Consider the following 25,863-nt stretch of genomic DNA (forward strand, 5'->3'; position numbering starts at 1 on the left):
ACAACTTTGTATGATATCTGTCTATGTAAATCTATCAATACTTAATTTGTGGCCTAACATATCATCTATCCTGAAAAATGTCCCATGCACACTTGAGAAGATTGTTGGATAGAGTGTTCTGTATATGGCTATTAGATATAAGTGGTTTGTTGTGTTAATTCCTCTGTTTCCATATCTTCAATCTAGTTGTTCTATCCATTATTGCAAGGGGGGTATTACGTCTCCAGCTATTATTTAGAACTGTTTGTTTCCCCCTGAAATTCTGTCACTATCTATTTCATATATTTTGGGAGTCTGCCATTCTGTAAATGTTTTTATTATATCTTCTTGCTGTATTGAACTTTTAATATAATGTTTTTGTTTGTCTCTTATACCATTTTTTTAAATTTAAAGTCTATTTTGCCTCATATTAGTTTAGCCATTCCTGCTCTCATTGTTTATTATTTGCATGGAATAACTTTTCCCGTCCTTTCACTTTCATCCTATTTGTGACTTATGATCTCAAGTGAGTCTTTTGTAGACAGCATATAGTTGGATCATGGGTTTGTATTTTTTAGTTTATTTTACAATTACAGTGGATATTCAGTAGGTCTACAGCATAGTAGTTAGACATTAATATAACTTGCAAAGTGTGGCTCATGTGTTTTTATTAATTCTTTGAATCTCTGTCTTGATTGAAGAGTTTAATCCATTTACTTTTGAAGTTATTACTGATAAGGAGACGTCTATCAATGTACTATTTGTTTCCTTTATGGCTTATAGCATTTTATTCCCTTATTTCCTGCATTTCTGTCTCCTTTTATGTTTAGTTGATGTTTTGTAGTGAAATGTTTACATTTCTTCTTACTTTCCTTTTGTGTGTATTCTAGTGGTTTTCAATTAGTTTGTAGCAAGAATTTTTAAAACATGCAATACCTGATTATTTAGTCAGGGGCACTGACCTCTTTTCCCTTAGATTGTCAGATAAAAACATGACAACAGCCAATACAACAGTAGTTCAAATGAATGAAAATTATATCTATTTTTTTTCACATAGGCAAAAAATATAATATAGTTTTTGGTGTGCCACTGAATTTTAGTAATTAGTTTATGTGTGCGAGGAGATGGGGATTACATTTAACATCATAAAATTATAACATTCTAATTGTAATTTATAGCAACTTCAATAACATACAAATATTCCCCTCCTGTATAGCTCCATTCCAACCCCTGTCAGTTGTTGATGTCATAAAATTACATTGTGTACCCCAAAACATAAACTAATAACTTTTTTAACTGCATTAGTTTCCTAAACTATGTCGAAAACAAAATTTGGAGGTTATAAACCAAAGTTACACTAAAAGTAGGTTTTTCATTAATAATTTTTTTCTTTAAATGTGTTAGTCTTGTAGAAAACAAAAAGTATAGTCACAAACTCTTGTTACAATAATACTAGCTTTATAATTGCCTGTGTATTTACCTTTTTTGAGATTTTTATTTATTCATGTGTTTTTGAGTTACTGTCTAGTGTTCTTAGATTTTACCTTGCAGGACTTATTTGAGCATTTGCTGCAGAGCAGGTCTAGTGGTTATGAACTCCCTCAATTTTTGTTTATCTGGAATTGTCTTGATTTCTCCTTTAAAAATATGTTTTTACTGATTTTAGAGAGAGAGGAATGGAGAGGGACAGATAGAAACTTTGATGCATCAACATCAGTTGACCTCTTGGTGCATGGGATGACACTCAACCAGCTGAGCCCCGCCAACCAATCTCTGTATTGTAATTGTTATATTTATACCATTGATGTTTAAAGTGATTAATGATATAATTGGATTAATGTCTGTAATATTTGTTACCCTTTTCTATTCATTGTTCTTGTTGTTTTTTCTTTTGTCTTTCACTTTTTTCTACTTTGTGTGATTTTAATTATTTTGATTCCAGTTTTTCTCCTCTCTTTTTGATACCTTTTTAAAATAGTTGCCCTAAAGTTTACAATACACATTTACAATTAATCTTAAATCCACTTACATATAATACTGTACTGCTTCATGGTTAGTGCAAGTACCCAATTATTATTTTCAGTCCCTCATAACATTTCTGTCATGCATTTCACTTATTCATAACTTATAATCACTTAATACATGGTTGCTGTTATTGTCTGTTCAATTATTTAAAAATAAGAAATAAAAACTATTTTTATACTTTCATTTCTTCCTTCTTCAATGCTCTTTTTTTCTTTCTGTAGATTCAGGTTTCTGACTTTTGTCATTTTACTTCTTCCTGAAAGACTTCTTTTGACATTCCTTGTAAGTTGGATCTACTAGTTTAAAATTCCCTCAATTTTTGTTTGTCCAAAGAAGTCTTTATTTCTCCACTTTTGAAGGATAATTTTGGTAGATACAGAATTCTAGGTTTGTTTTACTTCACTTCACACTCTTTTTGCTTGCATGGTTTCTGAAGAGAAGTCTGATGTAATTCTCTCTCCTTGCTCCTCCATAGGTGAGGTGTTTCCCTTCTGGCTGCTTTGAAGATTTTTTTGTTTTTGTATTTTATTTCCTGCAGCTTAAATACGATACAAGCCTAAGTGTGTTTTTTTTGTTTTTGTTTTCCTGCTTGATGTTTTTTGACCCTCCTGGATCTGTGGTTTGGTGTTTGTCTTTAATTTGGAAAGTTTTCAGCCATTATTACTTGAAATATTTTGTTTGTTTGTTTCTCTCTTCTCTTTCTGGTATTGCCTTATGTGTACATTACACCTTTGCAGTTGTCCCGCAATTCTTCAGGTATTCTCATATGTCTTTTTTATTCTTTTTTTCTTTTTGCATTTCATTTTTGGAAGTTTCTGTTGGCATTCTTCAGGCGCACTCATTGTTTCCTCAGCTGTATCCAGTTTGTTGATGAACCCATCGAAGACCTTCATTTCTGTTAAAATGTTTTTGATTTCTAGCATTTCCTTTTTTATTCTTTTTTAGAGTTTCCATCTCTCTTCTTACATTACCCATGTATTCTTGTGTATTTTCTACTTGTTCCTTTTTGAGTTCCTTGGCATATTAATCATAGTTGTTTCAAATTCTAAATCTGATAATTGTGACATTTCTGATATATCTGTTCTGTTGCTTCTTCTGTCTCTAAATTGTGTTTTAATCTTTTAGCAAGATTTAAACTTCTTTGTTGAAAGTTGGACATGATGTATTAGGGCTGTGGTGTGAGTTTCTATGTTTATCTGGCTAGGGGTTAGGCTGTGTTTACTTTTAGCAGTAGCTGTGGTTTTGGAAATTAAACTTTCCCTTTTTTGTGTCCTCTATTGTCTTTGGGTTTCTCTGGGGACTTATACTTAAATATGGTCTGAGACATGCAGTTCTTTCAGTTGTATTTTCCTGTTATTTTATAAAAGCCCTATTGATGTAGTGACCTGTAGAGGAGGAGATGCATTCTAGTCCTATCCTATCATTAGGTCTCAGTCTGATAGTGAGCCTGTGCCCCCTTAGCTGTGACTTTTTTTTTAAATAAGGTTGTTGTTGTTTTTTATTTCAAAGAGAGGGAGGGAGAGGGAGAGTTAGAAACATCAATGATGAAAGAGAGTCATTGATAGGCTGCCTCCTGCAACCCCTCCCCCACCACTGGGGATCAGCCCACAACCTGGGCATGTGCCCTGACCGGGAATTGAATCCTGACCTCCTGGTTCATAGGTCGATGCTCAACCGCTGAGCCATGCTAGCCGGGCATGGCTGTGACTTTTAACAAGTACTTTTCAGTTCCCCTTCCCTGTGTTGATGATACAGGAAGGCTAAAAGGGGCTCTAGTTGGACATCTCCCCACCCCCAGGTAGGTTAGGCTCTGGAAAGAGTTTCTTTTTAGGGCAGACCTTATTAAGAATAACAGAATGCTCTGGTATATTTTCTAATGGCTACTTTTTCCTTCCTGGCTAGAAATATGGGAGAATTTTTCTTGATCTTCACTGTTGAGAGCCAAGTAGGGCTCCTTGAGCAAAAATTCCTAAAAGTGTGGGGATCCCTCCTTAAACTGGTCTCCCAGGAGTTTTTAACTGCCAGATTTGTGCACACTGGAGAATCATGTGAAATTTGATTCTCTCTATCTGCCTGCATGTTTTTTCAGTTTGGGGGTCTGTGATTTTTCTCTATGATCTCAGTTCTCTGCCAGACCTATGAAGAGTTAGTGATTTCAGTGGGTTCTACTTTTCACTTCTTGGGATGGAGTGATGTCTTCCAGGCTCCCTACATACCAAACCAGAAATCAGAGGCCTCAATTATTTCCTTTTTTAGAATGTATTTTCTCCCCTATGTCCATGATATAACTTCCTTTTGATTCTCTTTCCACCCTTCCTTTGAAAGTTCGTGTATTTGCTCTTAACCCTCATTTCACCCACATCACCCTTCCCTGATGACCCTATCTCCTTCTGCAGCTTTAACTCACACCTGAACAATGCAGTCTCCTCAGTCTTAGTGTCCTGAGTGTTTGACATCCTATGGGCACCTCAAAGTCAGTGTCTCCAAACCAAATTTATTTTTTGTGAACCCTCCATTCTTCTCTCACAATTGTGCAAACCCTCCTTTCTTCTCCCTCAGGTGTGACATCAATATTCCCTTCCCTTTTTTTGTATTCACTGTTCAGATTAAATGACTCTGCGACTCTGTCCACCCATTTGCTCAAGCCAGAAACCTGCTTCTAGACTGTTCTTTCTCACCCTCAAAATCCAGTCACACAGTCCTGATAGTTTTTCATCTAAAAGAAAAGCATTCAATTCTACCTCCTTATCCTTGACCCCACCGCTATTGCTCTCATTCAGAACCTTATTAGTTAGTCGATTGTCTGCTTTCCCTGCCTCTTCCTGCATTGCGCACACTGCTGTCAACCTCAGTATTCCAGAAAGCATCAGATTGGTTCTCTTTTGCCTACAGAAGCAGTCTTTCATATCTCCTGATCTGTAAGCAGTTCATTAAGGATGTGGGAATTTTTAGATTTATGTTTCTTTATCTTATAAAAATATCTGTCTTTTGTTTTGAAATATAGTAGAACAATAGCACATGCATGTAATTTATAAATATATTTATATTTAGTTTGAATACTCTTGAATACTCAAAAAATTTTACTGATAGGGGTACATAATCAAAAAGTTAAGACACCATGTGCCTACAATATAAAATACCAATTCCTCAGGTTGGTGTCCCAGGTCCTCAGTTGTCTGGACCTGACCACTTGCGTCCAGTCCCTTCTCCCTCTCTTTTCCTATTTGTCCCCTGCATTATGAACTCACATATTTAACCACCTGGTTATTAGAAGTTACCAGGCTATTTCATGCTTTCGTATTGTTGTCAGATTGTTGCTTCTCTGTGGAATTTCCTTCTTACTTCTCCCTTCTCTCATCCCTCATTCCCACCCTACCCTGAAAACTCCTGCTTCTTAATTTCTTTCTGTAACCCCCTCACTGTTTCTACCCCCACTCCACAGGTAAAGACGTCTTGCTCTCGTTTGCTGCCCCACTGTTCAGTGCTTGTTCACTAATTCCTTAAACAGTGTCTGTTGAGTACCTTCTTTGGCCACTGCTCTAGGCTCAGGAGATAGTATGGTCAGTTCACTTATCTGCTTCCTTCGCTGTGAGGTTTTTGGGGACAGACTCTCTTCCCATTCTTTACCTCCAACATCCAGCTGGTTTGTCAGTAACCTGCATGAGTAAATGAATCAATCAGTGAGTAAGGACACTGGACCACTAGTGTCTCTTTCAACACAGATTCTATTTTTATTTTAAAAAAATGACCAGAAACTAAGTGGTAAATTTGTGGATTTCTCTAGCCAGAATCTTATTTATGGTGCAGTTTATGCTCACTCACTAAATCCAATCACCCATTTAGTAATAAGTATATATATTTTAGTTGTAGGTATATATTTAGTTAATCCCAGGAAGTGGGAATAGAATAAGTACTTACTATTATTCTAGAGCCACTCTTTCTGGCTGCAGTTGTAAAGTTTGGCCCGACTTAATGACTCTAAATTGAATATTCATCTCACATTTTCGGTATGCTTTGGTTTATATTGGAATAGTGCATAAAAAAGTTGGTTTTGGATGAAGAATAATTAGCCTTGCTAGTATGCTGTCATTTATTTAAGATATATAACTACAAAACAGATAAATTAAGAGTTAATTATTTATATTACAGAGATTTTTCCATTAACAAATATTTTACCAGGTGTGAACTTTAAGTTCACTTCATGTGCCTCAGGATTTGTATTTGCTTAATCATTATGTGATTTAAGTCACAATTTTTTAGACTATCACACATTTCATGAAGTGAGGTTTACTGTTATAGCTTGAACTGGTCAGATTTTGTATATATGTAATGTATAAAATAAAAATTGTGTGTGGTGTGGTTAATTGAGATAGACATACTGCTTAACTGAGTCAGTGAAAGACTAAACCTGAAAGGAATGATGATTAAGGAATGGTATGTCTACCTTAATTACTAGTGTTACCTACTACTAATAATTACTAGATTGATTTTCTTCTGAAGTAAACTGAGTCTGAAATTCCCTCAAAAGATAGAAACATACCTTTATGTTTTAATCCTTCTTAAATAGCTGGTGTGATTCTAAACTTTAAATGAAAAGCTCTCTGAATTTACCTTAAGAATTGAATTAAAATGCTTTTGAACTTTTTCTCTTAGGTATAATATTGAGCCCAGTTTATATTGCCCGTTTTTCTCCCTTGGAGCATGCATGGAAGGCCTTAATATTTTGTTTAGTAAACTGTTGGGGATTTCATTGTATGCAGAGCAGCCTGCAAAAGGAGAGGTGTGGTGTGAAGATGTTCGAAAACTGGTAAGCGTCCCAGTTCATGTAAAGTTTATTACTTTATCTCTTGGGTTTAATAATTGAGTTAATAGCACCTTCATCTTTAAGTTAGTTTTGCCTGATGGAGCAGGTCTCACTTTATTCCTGTTTCACGAAAAACCTGAATGACCACTTTTGATTTAGGACACTGTATGAAAGAAACATTGTTCTCTAAAATCAGTTGATGCCAGAAATTAATGCAAGCATATAACAGCAGAGTTAGTTCTTTGAAAAAAAAAAAAAAAAATTGGGGGGGAATCTACTGAGAGATTGAATCTTCATATGTTGACAAATTATAGTTAAAGGAAAATCTGTCATTACTTTTTTACATTCCTGCCGTGCTAAGTGTCCCTTTTGGTTAATTCCTGAATCCATTGCATTGGTCACCTTTCCTTTCCTTCCAACAACCCCTTCCCGTTTTGTAGGAGCTTAATTTGCATCAAATATTAATTTATGTCCCGTGTTTTGATTTTACTTCTTTGATAGTAACCTGAAGCCTAGAATCCACTCGTCTCCTATTAGGGCCCACTTTGAGATGTGAATATTTTTATTTTATCTGGATAAGAATTTGAGATTTATTGACCTATGTGTTTATCTGAAGAGTTTGTGTTGTTCTGGTGTTTTATGTATTGTTTATGTGCCTACCAACACTACTCTTGTCAGTGTATTTCAAGAAACTTTCTCATTGTCCGTTGGCTATGTTCTGTGAACATGGAGTCAGTGTGGTGGTGGAATTGAAAGATTAGAATTAATGGGAGCATGTTGTATCACTGTACTTAATTACCTAAGTATTTCTCTATTTGTATATAATGTACGAGTGAAAGGACAGAGTGCAAAGGGCCAAGAAGTTTCCCCTACTGCAGGATGTGAGTCCCATCTGGACAGGACTATTTGTCCTTTGTTCACTGCTGTATCCCAAATACCATGAACAGTTTCTAGCACTTAGCACCTAGTAGGTCTTAATAAATGTTTGTTGAATTAATACGTATATGCTTGCAGGAAGTTTTAAAGCATAAAACTGAGGTTCTCTTTGGCAGAATCCTCAAGTTGTGAAAAGACAAAGAAGGCAAGATGGAGACTAGTGGTTGAGCCCTCTCCTAGGAGCTGCGCCTCTTTTATAGGCTCAGTTTTGGGTAAGGGCATAAATAATGATTTTACTGATTGCCAACTGAAACCAGAAGCTACATTTTGTTATTTCTGTGTCCAGGGGTTATAATTTGTATGAACATATATCATTATATTCTACAGTTTGAAGGAGAAATAATTTTGCTGCTAAAATTGTCAAGGCAGCACTTACTTCCAACTCCTTTTGATGGTTTGTGAATAGTCTGAGGAGCTGTGTTTGGTAGAGGTGTCATAAGGAACTGACAGTCAGGATGAATGGCCCGAACAAGGAGGGTTTCCTCTTTTGGACAGAATTACCAAATCAAAATCATCTGAGAGAGGAAGAGAAAATGGAATCTATCTTGAGATAATATGGCATGTAGAAAGTAATAAAATGTCAATATTTATCACTGTGCATGATTTATATACAAGGTGGCACAAAAGTAGGTTTATAGTTGTTCATATGGAAAATAATACAATAATTAATAAATAATAATACAAGAATAAACTGTTTTGTGTACTCAGAGCTGTAAACCTACTTTTGCCACATCCGGTATACATTCTTGTGTTGGGGGTGTTTTTCCACTTGTAAAGTTTCTGATGGATTCATTCACCACTAAATTAAATTGTTTTTTCTAGGCTGTGGTTCATGAATCTGAAGGATTGTTGGGGTACATTTACTGTGATTTTTTTCAGCGAGCAGACAAGCCACATCAGGTGATGCTTTATTTATAATATGGTCTCTCTAAAAGTGATCAGCAGTTAATTTATAGTAATGTGACCATTATATCTATTTTGTAGTTCCTTAATATTTAAAAGGCATTAATGATAGTTACTAAATATATAAATTTGAAATTAGCATTGAATTTAAAAATAAACATGAAAACCATTACATACATCTGTATATGTCACTTTTATCTGGGTCATAGTAATAATTATATCAATAACGATAGCTGATATTTTATGAACCCTTCTGTGTCACATCATGTTTTTGAATGTTCATCTCAACCTTTTGAGCTAGACACTAACATTATGAGGAAACTGAGACCAGAGAGGTTAACAGTTGCCCTGAGCCACATGGCTGGAAGTGCTAGGATTTGAATCAAACATTTGACTATAGCCCCAGCTCTTCACCACTTTCCAAACTTGATAATGGACCTCGTTTAAAATTGCAGAAGATACAGTAGACCCCCCTTATCTGTGAGGGATATGTTCTAAGACCCCAGTGGATGCCTGAACCAAGTATGGTACTGAACCCTATATATACTATGTTTTGTTCGGGACATACATACCTATGATAAAGTTTAATTCATTGTAAGAGATTAACAACTAATAATAACATAGAACAATTATAACAATATACTGTAATAAAACTTAAGTGAATGTAGTCTCTTTCATTTGATAACTGATCTGATAACTGAGATAGCTACTAAGTGACTAACGGGTGGGTAGTGTATACAGTATGGATATGCCAGACAAGGGATGACTCACATTCTTGGAGGAATGGAGCAGGACAGTGAACAATTCATCATGTTACTCAGAACAGCATGCAATTTAAAACTTATGAGTGGTTTATTTCTGGAATCTTTCACTTAATATATTTGGACCATGGTTGTCAGCCAATTAACTGAAATCATGGAAAGTGAAACCGAGTGTAAGAGGGAACTGGTATATCTTTTTTTGGAAACCTTATCAACCACCAGTTCACTTCTTATATGAAATACATGAGTTTAATTCTTTTACTTTAACTGTGTACTGGTAGGTAAATCATTTCCATCCGTTTCAGTCAATTTGATGAGAAATGTTAAGAGTTCAGGCTATAAACTATAGCAGAAATAGTGGTACCTTATATTTGAATAGTGATTCACAATTTCAGAGCATTTTAATAGATGTGAGCTTATGAAATCTGGGCAACTACTCTGGGATTTGACAGGGTGGAGATGAAGCTCATAGAGGCAAACCAATTTCCAAGATGATTTGGCTGGTAGATGAGGAAGGTGGGACCAGACTCTAGGTCATCAGACACTGATTCCCTTGCTCTTCCTCTGCTTGAATGCCTTGTAGAGAGTCTAGGTTAGTGATTAAGAACTCTGTCTCTTAATTCACCTGGGTTCAGATCTATGATGCAGCAAACCTAGCTGAGTGTCCTTGGATACATGACAACATTTCCAAGACTCAATTTCAGTTTTCTTATCTGAAAGATGAGATTCTTGCTTCATAGGGTTATTGTGAAGAACAGTGATAAAGTGTTAGTGAATCTCAGCCTGTTACAGAAACGTTATTTCAGATCCTTTACTTTGTGTGGGTTTAGAGCTTATCACTTTCACGTGATAAAGGCAATTGGTATGGACAGTGTCTCCTAGTTCATTGAAAGAGCTCAGTAAATATTAGTGTACCTTCCCTTAGTAGCTAGATGTCTGTCACTTCCTGTTTGCTTGTGAACATCTCGAGCACATGGATCTGTTTGCTTGTGAACATCTCGAGCACATGGATCTAAGCTCTGTAATGATAGTATTTCCAACATATGGTACAGCATCAGCTCAGTACATATTTTTGAATTAACATAAGCTCATTGTATTATTGGTGTTTAAAAAAAATTTTAGAAAATAAAAAGAGTTGAGAAAATTTTGTGTCTGTAACTAAATAGAATAAGAATAGAATTAAGTTAAAATTTGAACTCAGAACACATTTTGGTATAATTTTTGGTCTAAGTTCATTATTTTACTCCTTAGACTACCTAATACTTTCTTCTATTGTGTTTTCTGATTCTTTAAGGATTGCCATTTTACAATCCGTGGAGGAAGATTAAAGGAAGATGGAAACTATCAACTCCCAGTTGTAGTTCTTATGCTGAATCTTCCCCATTCCTCAAGAAATTTACCAACTTTATTAACTCCTGGAATGATGGAAAATCTTTTCCATGAAATGGGACATGCAATGCATTCTATGCTGGGACGTACTCGTTACCAACATGTCACTGGTGAGCCACGAAGAGGGGACTTTTATTTAATACAATCTTTAAAAACTTACATTTTATTATAAATAGGAAAAAAAGTTTTTTATTTAGGAAAACTGATCATTTAATATTGCCCCGCGGTTATTTATCAACATATTGCCTCATCTTTTCTTCTTAATTGTTGTGCAACCCAATCCTCTTACATTTTTTTTGCCTCCTTGCTAACATTTCTCACAGGAATTAATCTTAGTTGTCTGTCTTTTGAGCTTGTACCATTTTACTTTTTGTACTGTTCTTTATGAAATTTGAGTTTGTGGCTCTTTGTGCATGCGAATAAATATATATATCTCCTTAGAACCTAGCACAGGGTAAGTGAATGAATGTTGCCTCTTTTTATCCAAAATTAGTTAGAAAACATGTAAAAACAAGTTGAAAAAGTATGATAAATAACTTTTTATTTTTCTTATACTTTCCCCCTGCATAAAATTATAGTTTTTCATGCTGGTCTGTGGCCATATTTGATGATACTATAGACTGTCCTCTTAGTTGTTGAAAGGCTAACATCATGGTATGCAGGGAGGCTAACTAGCCATCTCAGGCGGTGAATAAAGAAAAACTGAGTTTATTTAAGGAAAGGGGGTGGGGGGTGGGATATCCAAAGGGAAGGGCTGCACAGCACTGAGCCAAGGGGATATTGGGTTGATGATGGCAGTCCCCAGGAGCTGGGTTCTCATCCGTATATGCAATCACTGGTGGGAAGCTCTTGTCCTCAGTGGGTCTTGGGGCTGGGTTGGTGGGCGGATGGAATGTGGAGGTGTGATCAGGTGTTTTAGGACAGTTTTAATTCCTTATATGGTCCGATTCCTGGTGTCCATCAAGTCTTCCTGGTCTTTGTTCTCTTGTGGCGGGAAGCTTACAAATGGCCTTTAAGAATTATATTGCCCTACAATCCTAACACTTGTCTCATCTCTAATTCTTATGCTCACTATCATATATGGTCAACCTAGACTGGTCAGCCTAGACCACCTGGTAAATTGTTCATATTCAGTTTTTATTAGCTAACTTTATACGTACAGTATTTGGGGGGAGGAGAAGATACCGTGGAACCTTGGTTCTCAAACTTAATTTGTTCTGGAAGGCTGTTTGAAAAGCGATTTGTTCAAAAACCAAATCATTTTTTCCCATTAGAAATAATATAAATTGAATTAATTATTTCCAGACCTTCAAATGATTCCCTGTTTTAACCTTTCTTATATACTGTACTTGTCTACAGTACAGAACCACCCCCTTCTAGCCTTAAAGGAATCACTTTCAGCACTCGTTCCAGGGGTGTCTTTCAGTTCAAAATGCATCATCTTAACAGGAATAAATGAATGCTGCATCAATCAAAATAATAAATATAGGAATATTTTTATTCTAGAGAATTTACAAAATAAGTATTAAAAATGTAATTCTGTGTAAATAAAATTAAACGATCTTTAAGACAAATTAAAGTATTTAAAACTACCCAAAAAATGCAGCATCTTTGCTTGTTCATATGTCACTGCCTCCAAAATGCACTGGCTAACTGTTTTTCCTTCATCCAAATCAACAACAGTTTTTCTCTTCATTAGCCTGTGATCATTATTTTTTTCACACTCTTAGCAACATTTGCACTTTTGATGGCCTCTTTATGTATTAAAGTTGTGCTAATCCTCTATTTCTTCAGCAACAAAAGCATTTTCTCCTTTGTTTGTTGCCTGAGAGAAGCTTTTTGTCCTGCTGAGGTATCTGCATGAAAGGGTTGTCAGGTTGAAAAGGGAAGTTTGGTTGCACAACCAAGATATTTTTTCTGTGAACAACTTGCTCAGGAACTGAAATGTTCAAGATGGGGGACATTCTGTTCAAGAAACCAGGTTTGACTGTATTTGAAAAGATTGTAGATGGGCCAGAAAGTATCATAAAATGTCACCAAAAAAAGTTGTTAAACGATTTGTTGCTTTAACTAATTTTGAGTTTAAAATACTGCTTTTCTGCATTGAAGATTGACTTTGTTACAAGAAGCAAGCAATGGATAAAATGAAGTTCTTTTTTAAAAAAATGAAGGATAAAAGCATTTGGTGGTGGACAAATGCTATATTAAATGTCGATGTTTTAATTTGCTTTTCATGTATAGCCCAGCATAGCTGAAGACAGGCTTGTTTATAGAGGGTTTGAGTCACTGCTTTACAAGGTGTTTTATCCAGCTGTGCAAATATTTTGTTTTACTTTTGATATACAGGAAAAGATATAGGATTATAATAAGCTTTTCTGCAAATATGTGCAATAATTTTATAGAAGTATTGATTTAATGAATTAAAACTTATCATAGTTCATCAGACTTACAAATAAAAATTTTAAAAGAATACATAAAAAGAAAGATAAATGTGTTGATTTAATTCTTGCCAACTTTTTTCCCCTGTTTTAGGGACCAGATGCCCCACTGATTTTGCTGAGGTTCCTTCTATTCTGATGGAGTACTTTGCAAATGACTATCGAGTGGTTAACCAGTTTGCCAGACATTATCAAACAGGACAGGTAGAGAAATTAATTTGTAATACAGTCCTTTGAGTTGTGGTTGTCAGCATTTATGACCTGCTGGATAATGTTCAACTCAATGCTTTTTCAGAATTCTGTTACCCTCTCTCAGTTCCAGAATCCTTCTACCGTTTTATTGTTGTTGTTATTGTTTTTCTGATTCCCTTTTCCTTTTTGGGAGGGTGGGAGTAGGGGGCTAGCCTACAGAACCAAAGTCATAGCATATAATGTATTGACAAATAGCTGCCCTTAGTTATATGCCAGGTAATATCCCATTTAGTCCTGGTGGCCATTTCCTGAGGAAAGCACTTTATTCCTGTTTCCCAGAGATAGAAACTAGCTCTTTATTAGAAGAGGCCTTCAAGCCTGTCTCACTTCAAAAAAAGCTTTTCTCTTTCTTCTTTCCTTCATGCTTTTGAATATTTGTTCTCTTGATCTGAATTTGTATGGTGTTTCATAAAACGGAACTATACTGCCATATTTTCCCTGTATGTTTAGTCTATATACTGATAAGTCTGCAAATTCGTTTAGTTTTAGATTTAAGTACTGCACTGTAATCTTAAATATTTTAAAATTCTGTAAAGTAGGATTAAAATGAGAAATACCTTACAGTAAGTTTGCTGTAAGTATAACTATCAACGTTGTACAGTTTACTGTCCACACATACTTTGGAAAATATATTCTTTCCCTACTCTCAGAACTTTGATTATAAAATACTATATTAGCTAGTGATTTCCCCCTCACTGAGTTCAAGTGTAAAATTATATTCATCTTTGAAATCGTTAGCATTTAGAATCATGCCTAGTACATAAAAACCACTAAAAGAAATTAAATGAAGAAATGAATGGAATTAGAAAGAGAAGGGCCCAAATCAACTATTTTTTTCAACTGGCTTTTATCTAACCATTATTGTCAACTATAGAATAATGGTGAGTTTATAGAAAATTAATCTGAGTTACTCTTTATCATAATCTGTTTGTTATTGGATGACAAAATTGAAATATTTGTGGTCTAATTAGCTGTCTATTGACCTGCAAAGAATTACTCTGGAATATGTAGACTGAGCCAATATCACAGATGCACATAACCCATCAAATAATAGCATAATCCATCCATGGCTCCACATTTTGGGATTTGGGAATGATTAGGAAGACCTAATTAAATTACTCCTTTTGTAACTGCTCCCCTGCCCATCCTCAAGGGTAGTAGAGCTAGAGGCATGTTGAAGCAGAGCTACATGCACAGTGTGTTGGACCATAAAGGAGAGCTCAGCTGAGAACATTGGAAGAGACTTTGAAACCGGACACAATGGGTCCAGGCTGCCTGTTGCTACTTTAGCCAATTAAGCAGAGACAATGTTGAATCATTTGAGCATTTACTTCATTTTTGCCAGCAAATGGGAGAGCAGTGGATTTGTCCACATAAAATCTGCTCTGCCCTTTCCTTATTACATGGCTGGTTATATAGGGCTACATGCAAGGGAGAAGGGGGCGGGAGTGGGAGGATGGCTGCAGGGTCTGTGGTCCCTGTGTCTCCTTCCAGGATCTTGAAGTCTGATAACAAGGTAGGTAGGTTTCAATGGTGTTAAAACCCAGTTCCCAGGTCCTAGGACCTGTGAATGGTTAGCATTCCTGAGGTAAACTCCCTGAGGGGGTTCAGGCTGCAGGCACAGCCCATCCTGTCCTTTGTCTGTTCTCAAAATGCATTTTCTTTTCTGAGCAAATGGGCCCATCCAGGCCCCAAGGTGTCTCATCTTTTTTCAGCTCTGTTTTTCCTTTTGCAGCACATCCTCCAGTTTTCCAGGGTCTGTAAGAAAAACCTCATACCTATAGTTAGTAAGGTGAATAATCATTAAACAACTATGGTCCTTTTCCTACTAGGTGCCCTCCCCCCTTTTATAATCATGGTTAACAGAGCATGGTCAACATCTCTGCCCCTAACAGCTTCATATAGGAAGGGCTGGAGGAACTAGGTCTTGAAAAGATGCGTAAAGGGGGCAGTTTGCCAGTTAGCTCTTAGCAGCCCTCATCCATCTCATAAAAAGTATTTATTGAGGAAACAGTATGGACATATATAGATCCTTAAGTCAAAAAATATTTATTGAGTTTTTATTATGTACCAGGCACGGTACTCAGCACCCAAGAAACAGCCAAAAGTAAGTGAGACAAAATGGCCTTAAATCTTAGGGGAACTAGGGCAGAGCTAAGGACAAGGTTATTCCAGCCAGAAGGAAGAGCCCACACAGCAGTATGGATAATCCCAGACATTGGCAAGATGCTGGGTATGGCAAGGGCAGAAGAAGGAGGAAGAGAGGGAGAGACAGAAAAAAGACACTGGCATGTTCTTGTTTTTAGAATTTGCTCCCAATCTCTGCACTCCTCTTGCCCCCACTCACCTTTTAATCCCAGCTCATTTACTAGACTACCTTTTGTGGCTGGAGTGATGTTTCTTAGTATATTTATACTGGGCTTTGCTGTCACTTTTCCCCTTGGGAGTTGTGTTTAACTCCTTCTGGCCAACAGCTGTCATATAACTCTGTCCCAACCCATTTTCTCACTAGCTTTTGGCCATCAGCTTCCCTGGATCCCACCTTTGATCTTTTGGCCTTTGCTCAGTCCTTAGTAGGGCTTAAGTAAAGGCATGCAAGCATGTAGTCAAGCAATAAAAAGGGCCAGAACTAAGGCACTGACAGTGTTGGCTAGAAGAAGCAGAATTTAAGGACTTTTTGAAACTTACTTGGAAGGACTTGGATAAGTTAGATAAGAGGGAGAAGGGAGTTCAGGAGGAGTTCAAGATGAAGGTTCCATGAACAGAGAATTCTGGAAGAGGGCCAAGTGTGAAGTTGGGAAAGACAGTTCTTTTTTTTGATATATTGATGGTCATCGTTGTTGTTCATGAAGTTGTGAGTAGTACAAGTCTGAAATTCAAAGTCAGATGGTCACTGCAGATGTGTGGAGATGATTTTCGAAGCACAGAAAGGTTAAAAATTGCCCATTAAAGAAAAGCAGGAGGCATCTAAAGAAACCTTCATCATCACCAGTAAAGGAGCTGTCCCCGGAGCTTAGATTTTTAAAAGATCTGAGCACAAGCTATGAGTAGTACACACATAGGTAAAGGTGACTGCAAAAGAGTACCACAAGCCTCTCAGAGTAATATTTCAAACAGAAAGTTAAATCTTGTACATAAATTTACCACAATACTAAGGTCAGTTTTTGAAATGTATATTTCCAGAGCAGTCAGAAGAGCAAAGAGAGGCTAGGGGGATGAAGCGTGACGTGATGTTCCAAAAAAAAAAAAAAATTCCTATTTTATTTCTAAATTCTTCAGTAAGAAGAATCATTTTTGAACAAGATAATTTCAAGAAAACAGTAAGTCCAAAAATATCCTTCAAACCTGATGAGATAGTAAGAAAGGAGTAAACTGCTTTGCATTAATTCATGTTCCAGACTCAGAAGACATATCCAGTGAGCTAATGGGACTTGCAGACAGTCTCTAAATAATTTAAAATAATTTTGTGATTCCTAGGAGAATGGAAAGAGTGCCAGAAGGCAAGAGATGTGTAATGCCTAGAGTTTCACAGGGGCTTGCCTCTTCTTGTTGCTAATTAAGATACCAAGTCACTTGATGTTTTCATTTTAAGGGCAGTTCTAGCCTTAAGGACAAGGGGCTAATTCCCTTAAATTCAAGTCTTTGTAAATAAGCTACGTTAAAGCCCATACGAAGAATAAGATAGCATTTTTATGCTTCCTTTCCTATCCTTCTACATATCAGGAAAGGTTTTTGGTTTGTTTTTTGTTTTTTGTTTTTTAACCATCCTGTGGTATATTCCAGACAGCTTTTAGAGTAAGGAGAATATATTGGTGACTTATTAATGCCTACAAGTATTTTATCTGAACTAGAGCATAGCATAGCCAATGAATTCCTGTGGTGGAGGAATTAGAAGTATGCTTGTCAGATTTGCAGGTGTCATCTAGCTGTCAGAGATAACAAATACCAGAGGTGCTCACTTGAGATTCATAACTGTCTTGACAAGCTACAACATCAAAGCTGAAACAGAATTTATTCTAAATTAATCTTAAAATCAATAACAAGTATAGGAGTACAGACTGGGTAGCAGTTCATGTGAAAAAATCTCAGGTTTTTGTGTGTGTTTTTTGACATATACTAACCTTAGCATGAAACAACAGTCAGATGGAGTTTCCCACAAATCTCAGTCAGTCTTAGGTTGCATTAGGGGACCTATGGTGTCTAAGAAACTAAAGGTTATTGTCTCTCTTCTCGGTGCTAATTGGTTCGGCCTTCAGCCTAACCCCTGTTAACCAAAGAAGAGGTTCAGGCTGTAATAAAGAGCAAAAGGCATTTATTTGAGCAAAACTATTGCAGTCTGGGATATGCATGTTCAGGTAGCCAGCTCTGCTCAGGAAAGAACAGAGAGGTAGTGTTTATAGAGGCAAAAATTACAGAGTGTAATTCTTTAATACAAATGAAGGATTGCTGGCTAGAATAATGTATTGGTTAGTTCTAATATGCAAATTAGGTGGACTAAAACTGCAAGGAGGAGGTCAAGTCCACTCAGCAGTTCTTCTTGGACATTTATGACTCAACCAGCTGAGTTAGCAACAGGTTAGCAACTTATTAGCAGCTCTGAGAACTGAGGCACAAGATGTGCATAGGCCCCACTTCCTTAATAGCCTTCTGACTCTGTTTTAAGTGACAGTTTTAGAAATGCATATTCCATTTTATTTTTAACTATTAACACCCCTTTCCAATTGCTCCCAGTAAGCATAAAATTGTCTGTTAGGGTACCCTACATTTCTAGAAGCATAATTTTTGTCCTTCCTTAAACATTCTAAGATGCAACTAAAAACTTGTGGTAAAATACACCTAGCTTAAAATTTACTATCTTAACCACTTTTAAGTGTATCATTCAGTGGTATTAAGTACATTCTTATTGTGTTCCCATAACCACCACTTATCCACAGAACTCTTTTCATCTTGTAAAACTGAAACTCTGTCCCCATTAAACACTAATGCCCCATTTGCCCCCTTTCCCAGCCACTGGCAACCACCTTTGTGTTTTCTATCTCTATGAATTTGACTACTGTAGATACTTCACATGAGTGGAATTATATAATATTAGTCCCTTGTGACTGGCTTATTTCACTTAGCATCATGCTTTTAAGGTTGATCTCTGTTATAATGTGTCAGAATTTCCTTCCTTTTTAAAGCTAAATAGTCCATTGTATGTATATGCCATATTGTGTTTATCCACTCATCTGGTGATAGACACTTAGGTTGCTTCCACCTCTTGGCTATTGTGCATTAATGTTGCTATGAACATGATTGTACAAATATCTGTTGGAGTCCATGTTTTCAGTGCTTTTGCCTGTATAACCAAAAGTGGGATTGCTGGATAATGTAGTAATCCCATTTTAATTTTTTTTAGCAAACACCATACTGTTCTCCACAGTGGCTACATCATTTTACATGCCCACATCCTCACCATCATTTGTTATTTTCTGATTTTTTTTTATTGTAGCCATCCTAATTGGTGTGAGGTGGCGGTGTATCTCATGGTGTTTCAATTTCTAATTGCCTAATGAATAGTGATGTTGAGCATCTTTTTATGTATTTATTGACCATTTGTAAATCTTTTTTAAAGAAATGTCAATTCAGCCATGGCTGGTTGGTTCAGCTGGTTGGAGTGTCATTCTGTACAGCAAAAGGTTGCGGGTTCAATTCCCGGTCAGGGCACAGATGATCGTTGTTTCTCTTTCTCTCTCCCCCCTTTCCTCTCTCTAAAATAAATTTAAAAAAGACCAAAAAAAAAACACCAACCATTGGGTGAGGATAAGAAGAAAAGAAATGTCAATTCAAATCCTTGACCCAGTTTTTAATTGGCTTTTCTCTTTTTAGGTTGTTGAGTGGTAGTTCCTTATATATTCTTGATATTAATTCCTTATCAGATATATTATTTGAAAATATTTTTTTCCCATTCTGTGGGTTGCTTTTTCACTCTGTTTGATAGTATCCTTTGATACGCAGAAATTTTTTATTTTAATACAGTCAAATTTATGTTTTTATTTTATTGTCTGTGCTTTTGGTATTTCACACCCAAGAAATCAGTGCCAAGCCAATTTCATGAATCTTTTCCTCTGCGTTTTTTCTAAGAGTTTTATGGTTTTAAGTCTTATGTTTAGGTCTTTGGTTCATTATGAGTTAAGTTTAGCAGATGATACAAATTTTTAAAATATTTTTCTAAATCTGACGCTGAGGTCTCTTGTTAGCTATCTACTTATATTTAATGGTATAATGTGCCCCTTCCCACATCTATTATAAAATCACAGGTACTTTTAAAAAAAACAATTACTGAGTTCTTGTATTGAAGGAAATAAGATAGTCTTAGCTACTATACAGAAGTTGAAAATGCTAAGCACTTCCTTTATGCAGTCTAAAGCCTGTACCCCTGACCTCCATCCCTAAACATACCCATGGGGAAGCTAGGCTGTCTCTGACTTCCCTGATTATTTGGAGTTCCCAGAGTTTTTCTCTTCCTTCTCTCACTACCTTGATACTGATTCCTCAAGGAAGCAGGATCTTTTTTTCTCTGCCCTAGATTTTTTATCTATTCACAAGTTTTACATTTCTGAAGTTCTTGCCCATCTCCTTTACATTGCATTTTTTCAAAAACTCTGTAACGCTATGTAGCTCTGTGAATGGAGTTAGCCAGACTCCTGTGTGGACCTGTTACTTGATTATCCACCTAAAAAAACCCCTCCTGTTTCCTTTACTAACCCTTCTAATACTAAATGTGGGGGGGGTTCCCACACCAACCAATTCTCCAGTTCTTGGCGGACACACCAACTGGGTGTCCTACAGTCTTAATTCTAACACTAACTGCTGTCAGTCAGCACAGGCCCCACAGGTTAAGGGCTCAGTTCCAGGCTGCTTCCCTGGCCCTCTACTTCGGATGCCAATTGCAAGTCCAGGTTTTCACCTGTGCTTGTGACTGCTATAAATTGGAGGTTCCCACGACCCCCTCCTCAGATTTAGTCATTTGAAAGAATGACTGTTAGAACTCAAGAAAACAATTACTTGCTAGATTACCAGATTATTTGAAAAAGATACAACTCAGGAAGAGGCACAGAACTTCCATGCTGTCTCTAGGCAGGCTACTGTCCTAGCACCTCCACCTGTTCACCAACCAGGAAGCTCTCTGAACCCCCTTGTTTAGGGTTTTTATGGAGGCTTCATTACATAGGCACGATTGAGTAAATTATTATCCAGTGATCAAGTCAATCTCTAGACCCTCCCCCCTTTCTGGATGTCAGGTTAAGGATAGCGCTGAAAGTGTCAGCCTTCTAATCAAGTAGTTCCTTTGTTTGGCAAACAGCCCCCATCCTCCAGGAGACACCTCAATAGCAGAAACTCAGATGTGATTGAAAGGGGTTTATTATGAATAACAAAAGACATACATACTCTTATCCCTACCACTGAGAAAATTCCAAGGGTTTCAGAAGCTCTGTGCTAGGAACCAGGGATGAAGACCAAGTATGTATTTCTTACTCTATCACATATCACATGATCCTATTTTCCTTTAGCAGCATCTGCCTATAACATACCCTTTCATCCAGAATTTTCTACTAATAATTTCCAACCTCCTTTCCTCTTCCATACATATGTGCATTGTTCCCACCTTTTCCCACAATACCCTCTTTGTACATTGTATGGAGCAGGGCTGCCAACCCAAGTGTTTTTCAATGTATAGGAACTATTTTGTTCAATGAGGAATGCCACAGTTTATAGTGACATTGATGAACTAGAGAACATTTTGAGGAGCGACTCCCTATTTCTAGTTTGCCAAATTTTTGTTTAATTATTAATAGGTATCACAATTTATCAGATTTTTTTAATGCATCTTTTAAGGTAATTGGGTTCTTTTGATCTCATTAATGTAGTAAATGTTCATGTATCATGGTATCAAATTGGAAACCACTTCATATTAAGAATTGTGTAAGACTAGATAAAAAAAACCAGTCTCATATAATATTTGAAGGATACCTTGTAAAGAAAGAAAGTGTATTTGTTCTATGTCATTCCAGAAAAAATATTACTAGGAACAGTGGAGGGGAACTTTCATAAATGATTAGAAAGGAGATGCCTTTGAAAGTAATAATCTTTTTCTTTAGTATTTAATGTTGCAAAATGCTATTTGTAAATGCAAAACTGTGGAACCACCATCCAACTTAAAAAGTAAAACATTACCATTTCTATCCTCTTCTCCAGAAGTGAGGACAGTCCTGAATTCTCATTAATTTGTTTGCTTAAAAATAGTTTTTACCACATAAATTATTTACTCCTAAGCAATATGGTGTTTAGTTTTGCTTTTGAGCTTCACAAAATGGTATTATACTGTTACTAAACTACTGTGATTTGCTTTTTCCAGTCATTCTGTGCCTAACTTATCAGTGGTGCATATAGCTGTAGAGTGTTTACTTTCAATTCAGTATAGTATTCCATAAGTTGTGTACCCCTTCTCTTGTCATTGTGCACATGGGTTCTTCTAGGGTTTTGCTAATTCACACAATTCTATGAACGTTTTTGTACTTTTCACCTTATATTTCATGTGTAAGATTGGAATTGCTGGGTTTGTAAGGCATGCATGTCTAAGTTTACAAGATAATGCCGAGTTGTTTTTCAAAATATTTGTGCTTACTTCTCAAGAGTGGTTTCCATTGCATCACATCCTCACCAACATTTGATATTGTTGGAAGTGTTAATTTTGCCTATTTTATGGTTATGAAATGGAATCCTCTGGTGGCCTTAACTGGCAGACACATTCCCTGATTACTTTTAAAGTTGACTATCTTTTTATGTTTTTATTGTGTGGTTTTGTTTTCTTTTCTGTCAAGTGACTATTTATCTTATGTCCATTTTCCTTTCTGGTAGTTTACCTTTTTCTTATTGCTTTCTCAGTATTCTTGATTTGTTGGCAAAGTAATCTTTTGTTAGGCATATATCTTCTTTCAGGTTATGGCTCATCTTTTTGCTTTCTTATAGTTACCTGTTGATGAATTTAAGTCCTTCATTTTCATATTGTTGAATTTAACAATCTTTTCTTTATAGTTAATATTTTTTTATATTTTATTTGCCTTTGTTTCCCTAAAAGTCATAAAGATATTCTGTTTTCTTCTAAAGGTTTTAATGTTTTTCCTTAATCTTTAGGTTTTTAATCAAGTTGAAAATTCTCTTTGTATGTGGTATAAGGCAGAAATTCAATTTCCTTTCTTCCTATGGTTAACCAATTGTCCCAGTACTATTTATCCTTTCTCCAGTGATCTATCTTATACCCAGTACCTATTATATGCAATAATCTGTCCATGGGATTTCTGTTATTCTATTGTTTAAGTTATTTGTCCTTATACCAGTACCATGCTGTCCTTAATTACTATAGCTTTTTTAAGTTTTCCTCTATTTGTGCTTCAAAAATTTCTTATCTATTCTTGGGCTTTTGTATTCTTTCATGTATATTTTAGAACCAACTTAATATTTTTAAAAAAATTCTGATAAGAGTTTAATTGAGATTACATTTAAATCCATCAATCAATTTGGGGAGAATTGATATCTTTGAATATTGACTCTTTCAATCCATGAATATGATATACCTTTCCATTTGTTAAGTCTTTTTAAAAACGTTTTAATAAAGTTACTACATTTTCTTCCTAAGGGTCTTGTTCAACTTTTGTTAGACTTAGCTCTAGGTGCCTTACCTTTTAGACAAATATTGTAAATAGTATATTTTTTTAAAGTGATATTTTATAATTGTTTGTTGCTGGTGTTTAAGAGTACAGTTTATTCATTTTTGTATATAGATTTGATTTTCATCAGCCTTGCTAAACTTTCTCATTAGTTCTCATAACTTGTCTATAGAATTTTTAATATATTTTAATTAGATAGTTAATTCTACTTCAAATAATGATGGTTTCATTTCTCCTTTTCAATTTATATAGTCTTTTTATTCTTTTTTTCTTGCACTACTCAACTTACTAGAACCTCCAGAACAGGTGAATACAAGCTGTGATATGGGCATTATTTGCCTTTATTTTGATTTTAGAGGAAATGTCTCTGCTGTTTTATTATAAAGAAAGATGTTTGTTGTAGATTTGGTAGAGATCTCAGGAAAAGGAAATTCCTTTCCATTTCTAGTTTGCTAATTTTTTTGTTTAATTATTAATAGGTATTACAATTTATCAGATTTTTTAAATGTATCTTTAAGGTAATTGGGTTGTTCTTTTGATCTCGTAATGTAGTGAATGTTCATGTTAAATATTAAGCAACCTTTGCATTCTAGAATTAAGCAACCTTGGTTCTAACTTCTTATCTTTTAATACAGTTCTGGCTTCAGTTTGCTAATATTTTGTATATAGAGGATTTTGCATCTGTGTTTGTGAGAGAGATGGACTTGTGATTTTTCTTGGTCTTCTTGTTCTTTGCTGGTGTCTGTATTAAATATATACCATTTCATAAAATGAGTTGTTGAGTGCTCTTTCTTTTTCTTTTCCTTACAAGCATTTTTATAAAATTATAATAATCTGTTTCTTGAAACTTTGTCAGAATTCATCTATAAAACCATTCAGAGTCTATTATTTTCTTTGTGGGAAAATATTTTAAAAGACTGATTCCTTAATCATAGGAGTTTGGGGGCTTTCTTTTCTAATTAAGTAAGCTTTGCTAAATTGTAATTTTCTAGAAATTTATCCTTTGAATCCAGGTTTTCAGGTTTATTGGCATAAAGTTATTTATAGCATTCTTTTATCTCTCAAATTCTGCTAAGTGTGTATTTGTGTCCTTTTCATTCCTAGTATCATTCTTTAATTATTTCTCTATTAATCTTGGCAGAAATTTGTCTGTCTTTTTAGTATTTTCAGCAAACTAATGTTAACTTTATCCTTTCTATTTTGTTTGTTTTAGTTCATTAGTTTCTGTTTTTATTATTCTTCTCTTATTTTTCTATTTCTGTTTGTTTTCTTCTCCCCAATTTCTTAAGGTAGACACTTAGGCAATTAAGTTTCACTCTTATATAACATAGGCATTTAAATTTTAAACATTTGAAAAAGTTTATTATTTTTGAGTTTAGAGAGAAAGAGGAGTGGGTGGGAGGGGTAGAGAGAGAGAGAGAAATAGTGATTTGTTGTTCCACTTAGTTATGCATTCATTGGTTGTTTCTTATATGTGCCCTGACCTGGGATCGAATCTGCATCCTTGGCATATCTGGACTGCACTTAAACCAACTGAGCTACGTGATCAGGGCCTATGCATTTAAATTTTAATGCTATAATTTTAGATTGTGTGATGCACTGCTTTGGCTGCATGCTGTGATTTTAATACAAAATATTTCTGTTGTTACTAATTTCCATTGTAATTTTGTCTTTGATTAACTAATTGTTAAAAGTCTAGTTTAAAATTTTTAAACCTTTGCAGGGGAGTTATTTATCTTTCTGTAACTGATATCAAATTAGTCTAACTGGTATTGATTCTTTGCAGGTTGTTGATATTTATTTTATGGTTTACTGTGTCAAAAGTTTTTAGAAATGTTCTTTTTGTGCTTGAGTACATTATATATTTTCTAATTGGTTTGAGTTTTCATATAACTCTGTTAAGTCAGTCTTTTAATTGTATTGTTTATATTTTTGATATACAACCAATTTTTTTCACCTAGCAATAATTGAGAAGTGAAAATCTTTCTCCAGGATGGTAGATATATCTTTTTTTCTTATTCTTTTTTTTTTTTTAATTATTAAGGCTTTATTTATTTAGAGCAGTTTTAGGTTCACAGAAAAATTGAGGAGAACTACAGAGATTTCCCATATAACCCCTGCCCCCACACATGTGTACCCTCCTCCATTATCAACAGCCCCCAACAGAATGGTACATTTGTTAAAATTGATGAATCTACATAACATGTCATTATCACCCACAGTCCATAGTTTATACTACAGTTCACTCTTGGGGTTGTATGTGCTATGAGTTTGGACAATTGTACAATGACATGTATCCATCATTATGATCTCATACCAAATACAATTGACCTTTGAACCACGTCTCCATTTATATGCATTTTTTAAACAAACATGTACAGTACTATAAATGTACTTTCTTTTCCTTAGTATTTTAATAAAATTTTCTTTTCTGTAGTTTACTTTAATATAAGAATATAGTACATAATACATATACAGACTGTTTATATTATTGGTCAGGGTTCCAGTCAACAGTAAGCCTGACAGTAGTTAAGTTTTGGGGGAGTCAAAAGTTATATGCAAATTTTGGACTCTGCAGGAGTTGGTGCCCCTAATGCCATGTTGTTCAAGGGTCAACTGAATTTTTACTACCCTATAAATATTCTATCCATTTTGCTCTGTATATT

At 35.4% G+C, this 25,863-nt stretch overlaps 1 protein-coding gene across 1 annotated transcript in view; it reads left to right on the plus strand.

Moving 5' to 3' along the window:
- The window catches only part of MIPEP (mitochondrial intermediate peptidase), a 182,471-nt gene that overhangs the window by 57,314 nt on the left and 99,294 nt on the right, over positions 1-25,863 (plus strand). Inside the window, exons 11-14 of the mRNA XM_081127366.1 lie at positions 6,658-6,811; positions 8,567-8,644; positions 10,703-10,907; positions 13,330-13,439. Of these exons, the coding sequence (XP_080983492.1) occupies positions 6,658-6,811; positions 8,567-8,644; positions 10,703-10,907; positions 13,330-13,439 (547 nt within the window). The remainder of the gene's footprint in view (positions 1-6,657; positions 6,812-8,566; positions 8,645-10,702; positions 10,908-13,329; positions 13,440-25,863) is intronic.

This window comes from Miniopterus schreibersii (genome assembly GCF_964146895.1).
Source record: "Miniopterus schreibersii genome assembly, chromosome: 2".
In the NCBI taxonomy this organism is placed as follows: Eukaryota; Metazoa; Chordata; class Mammalia; order Chiroptera; family Miniopteridae; genus Miniopterus; species Miniopterus schreibersii.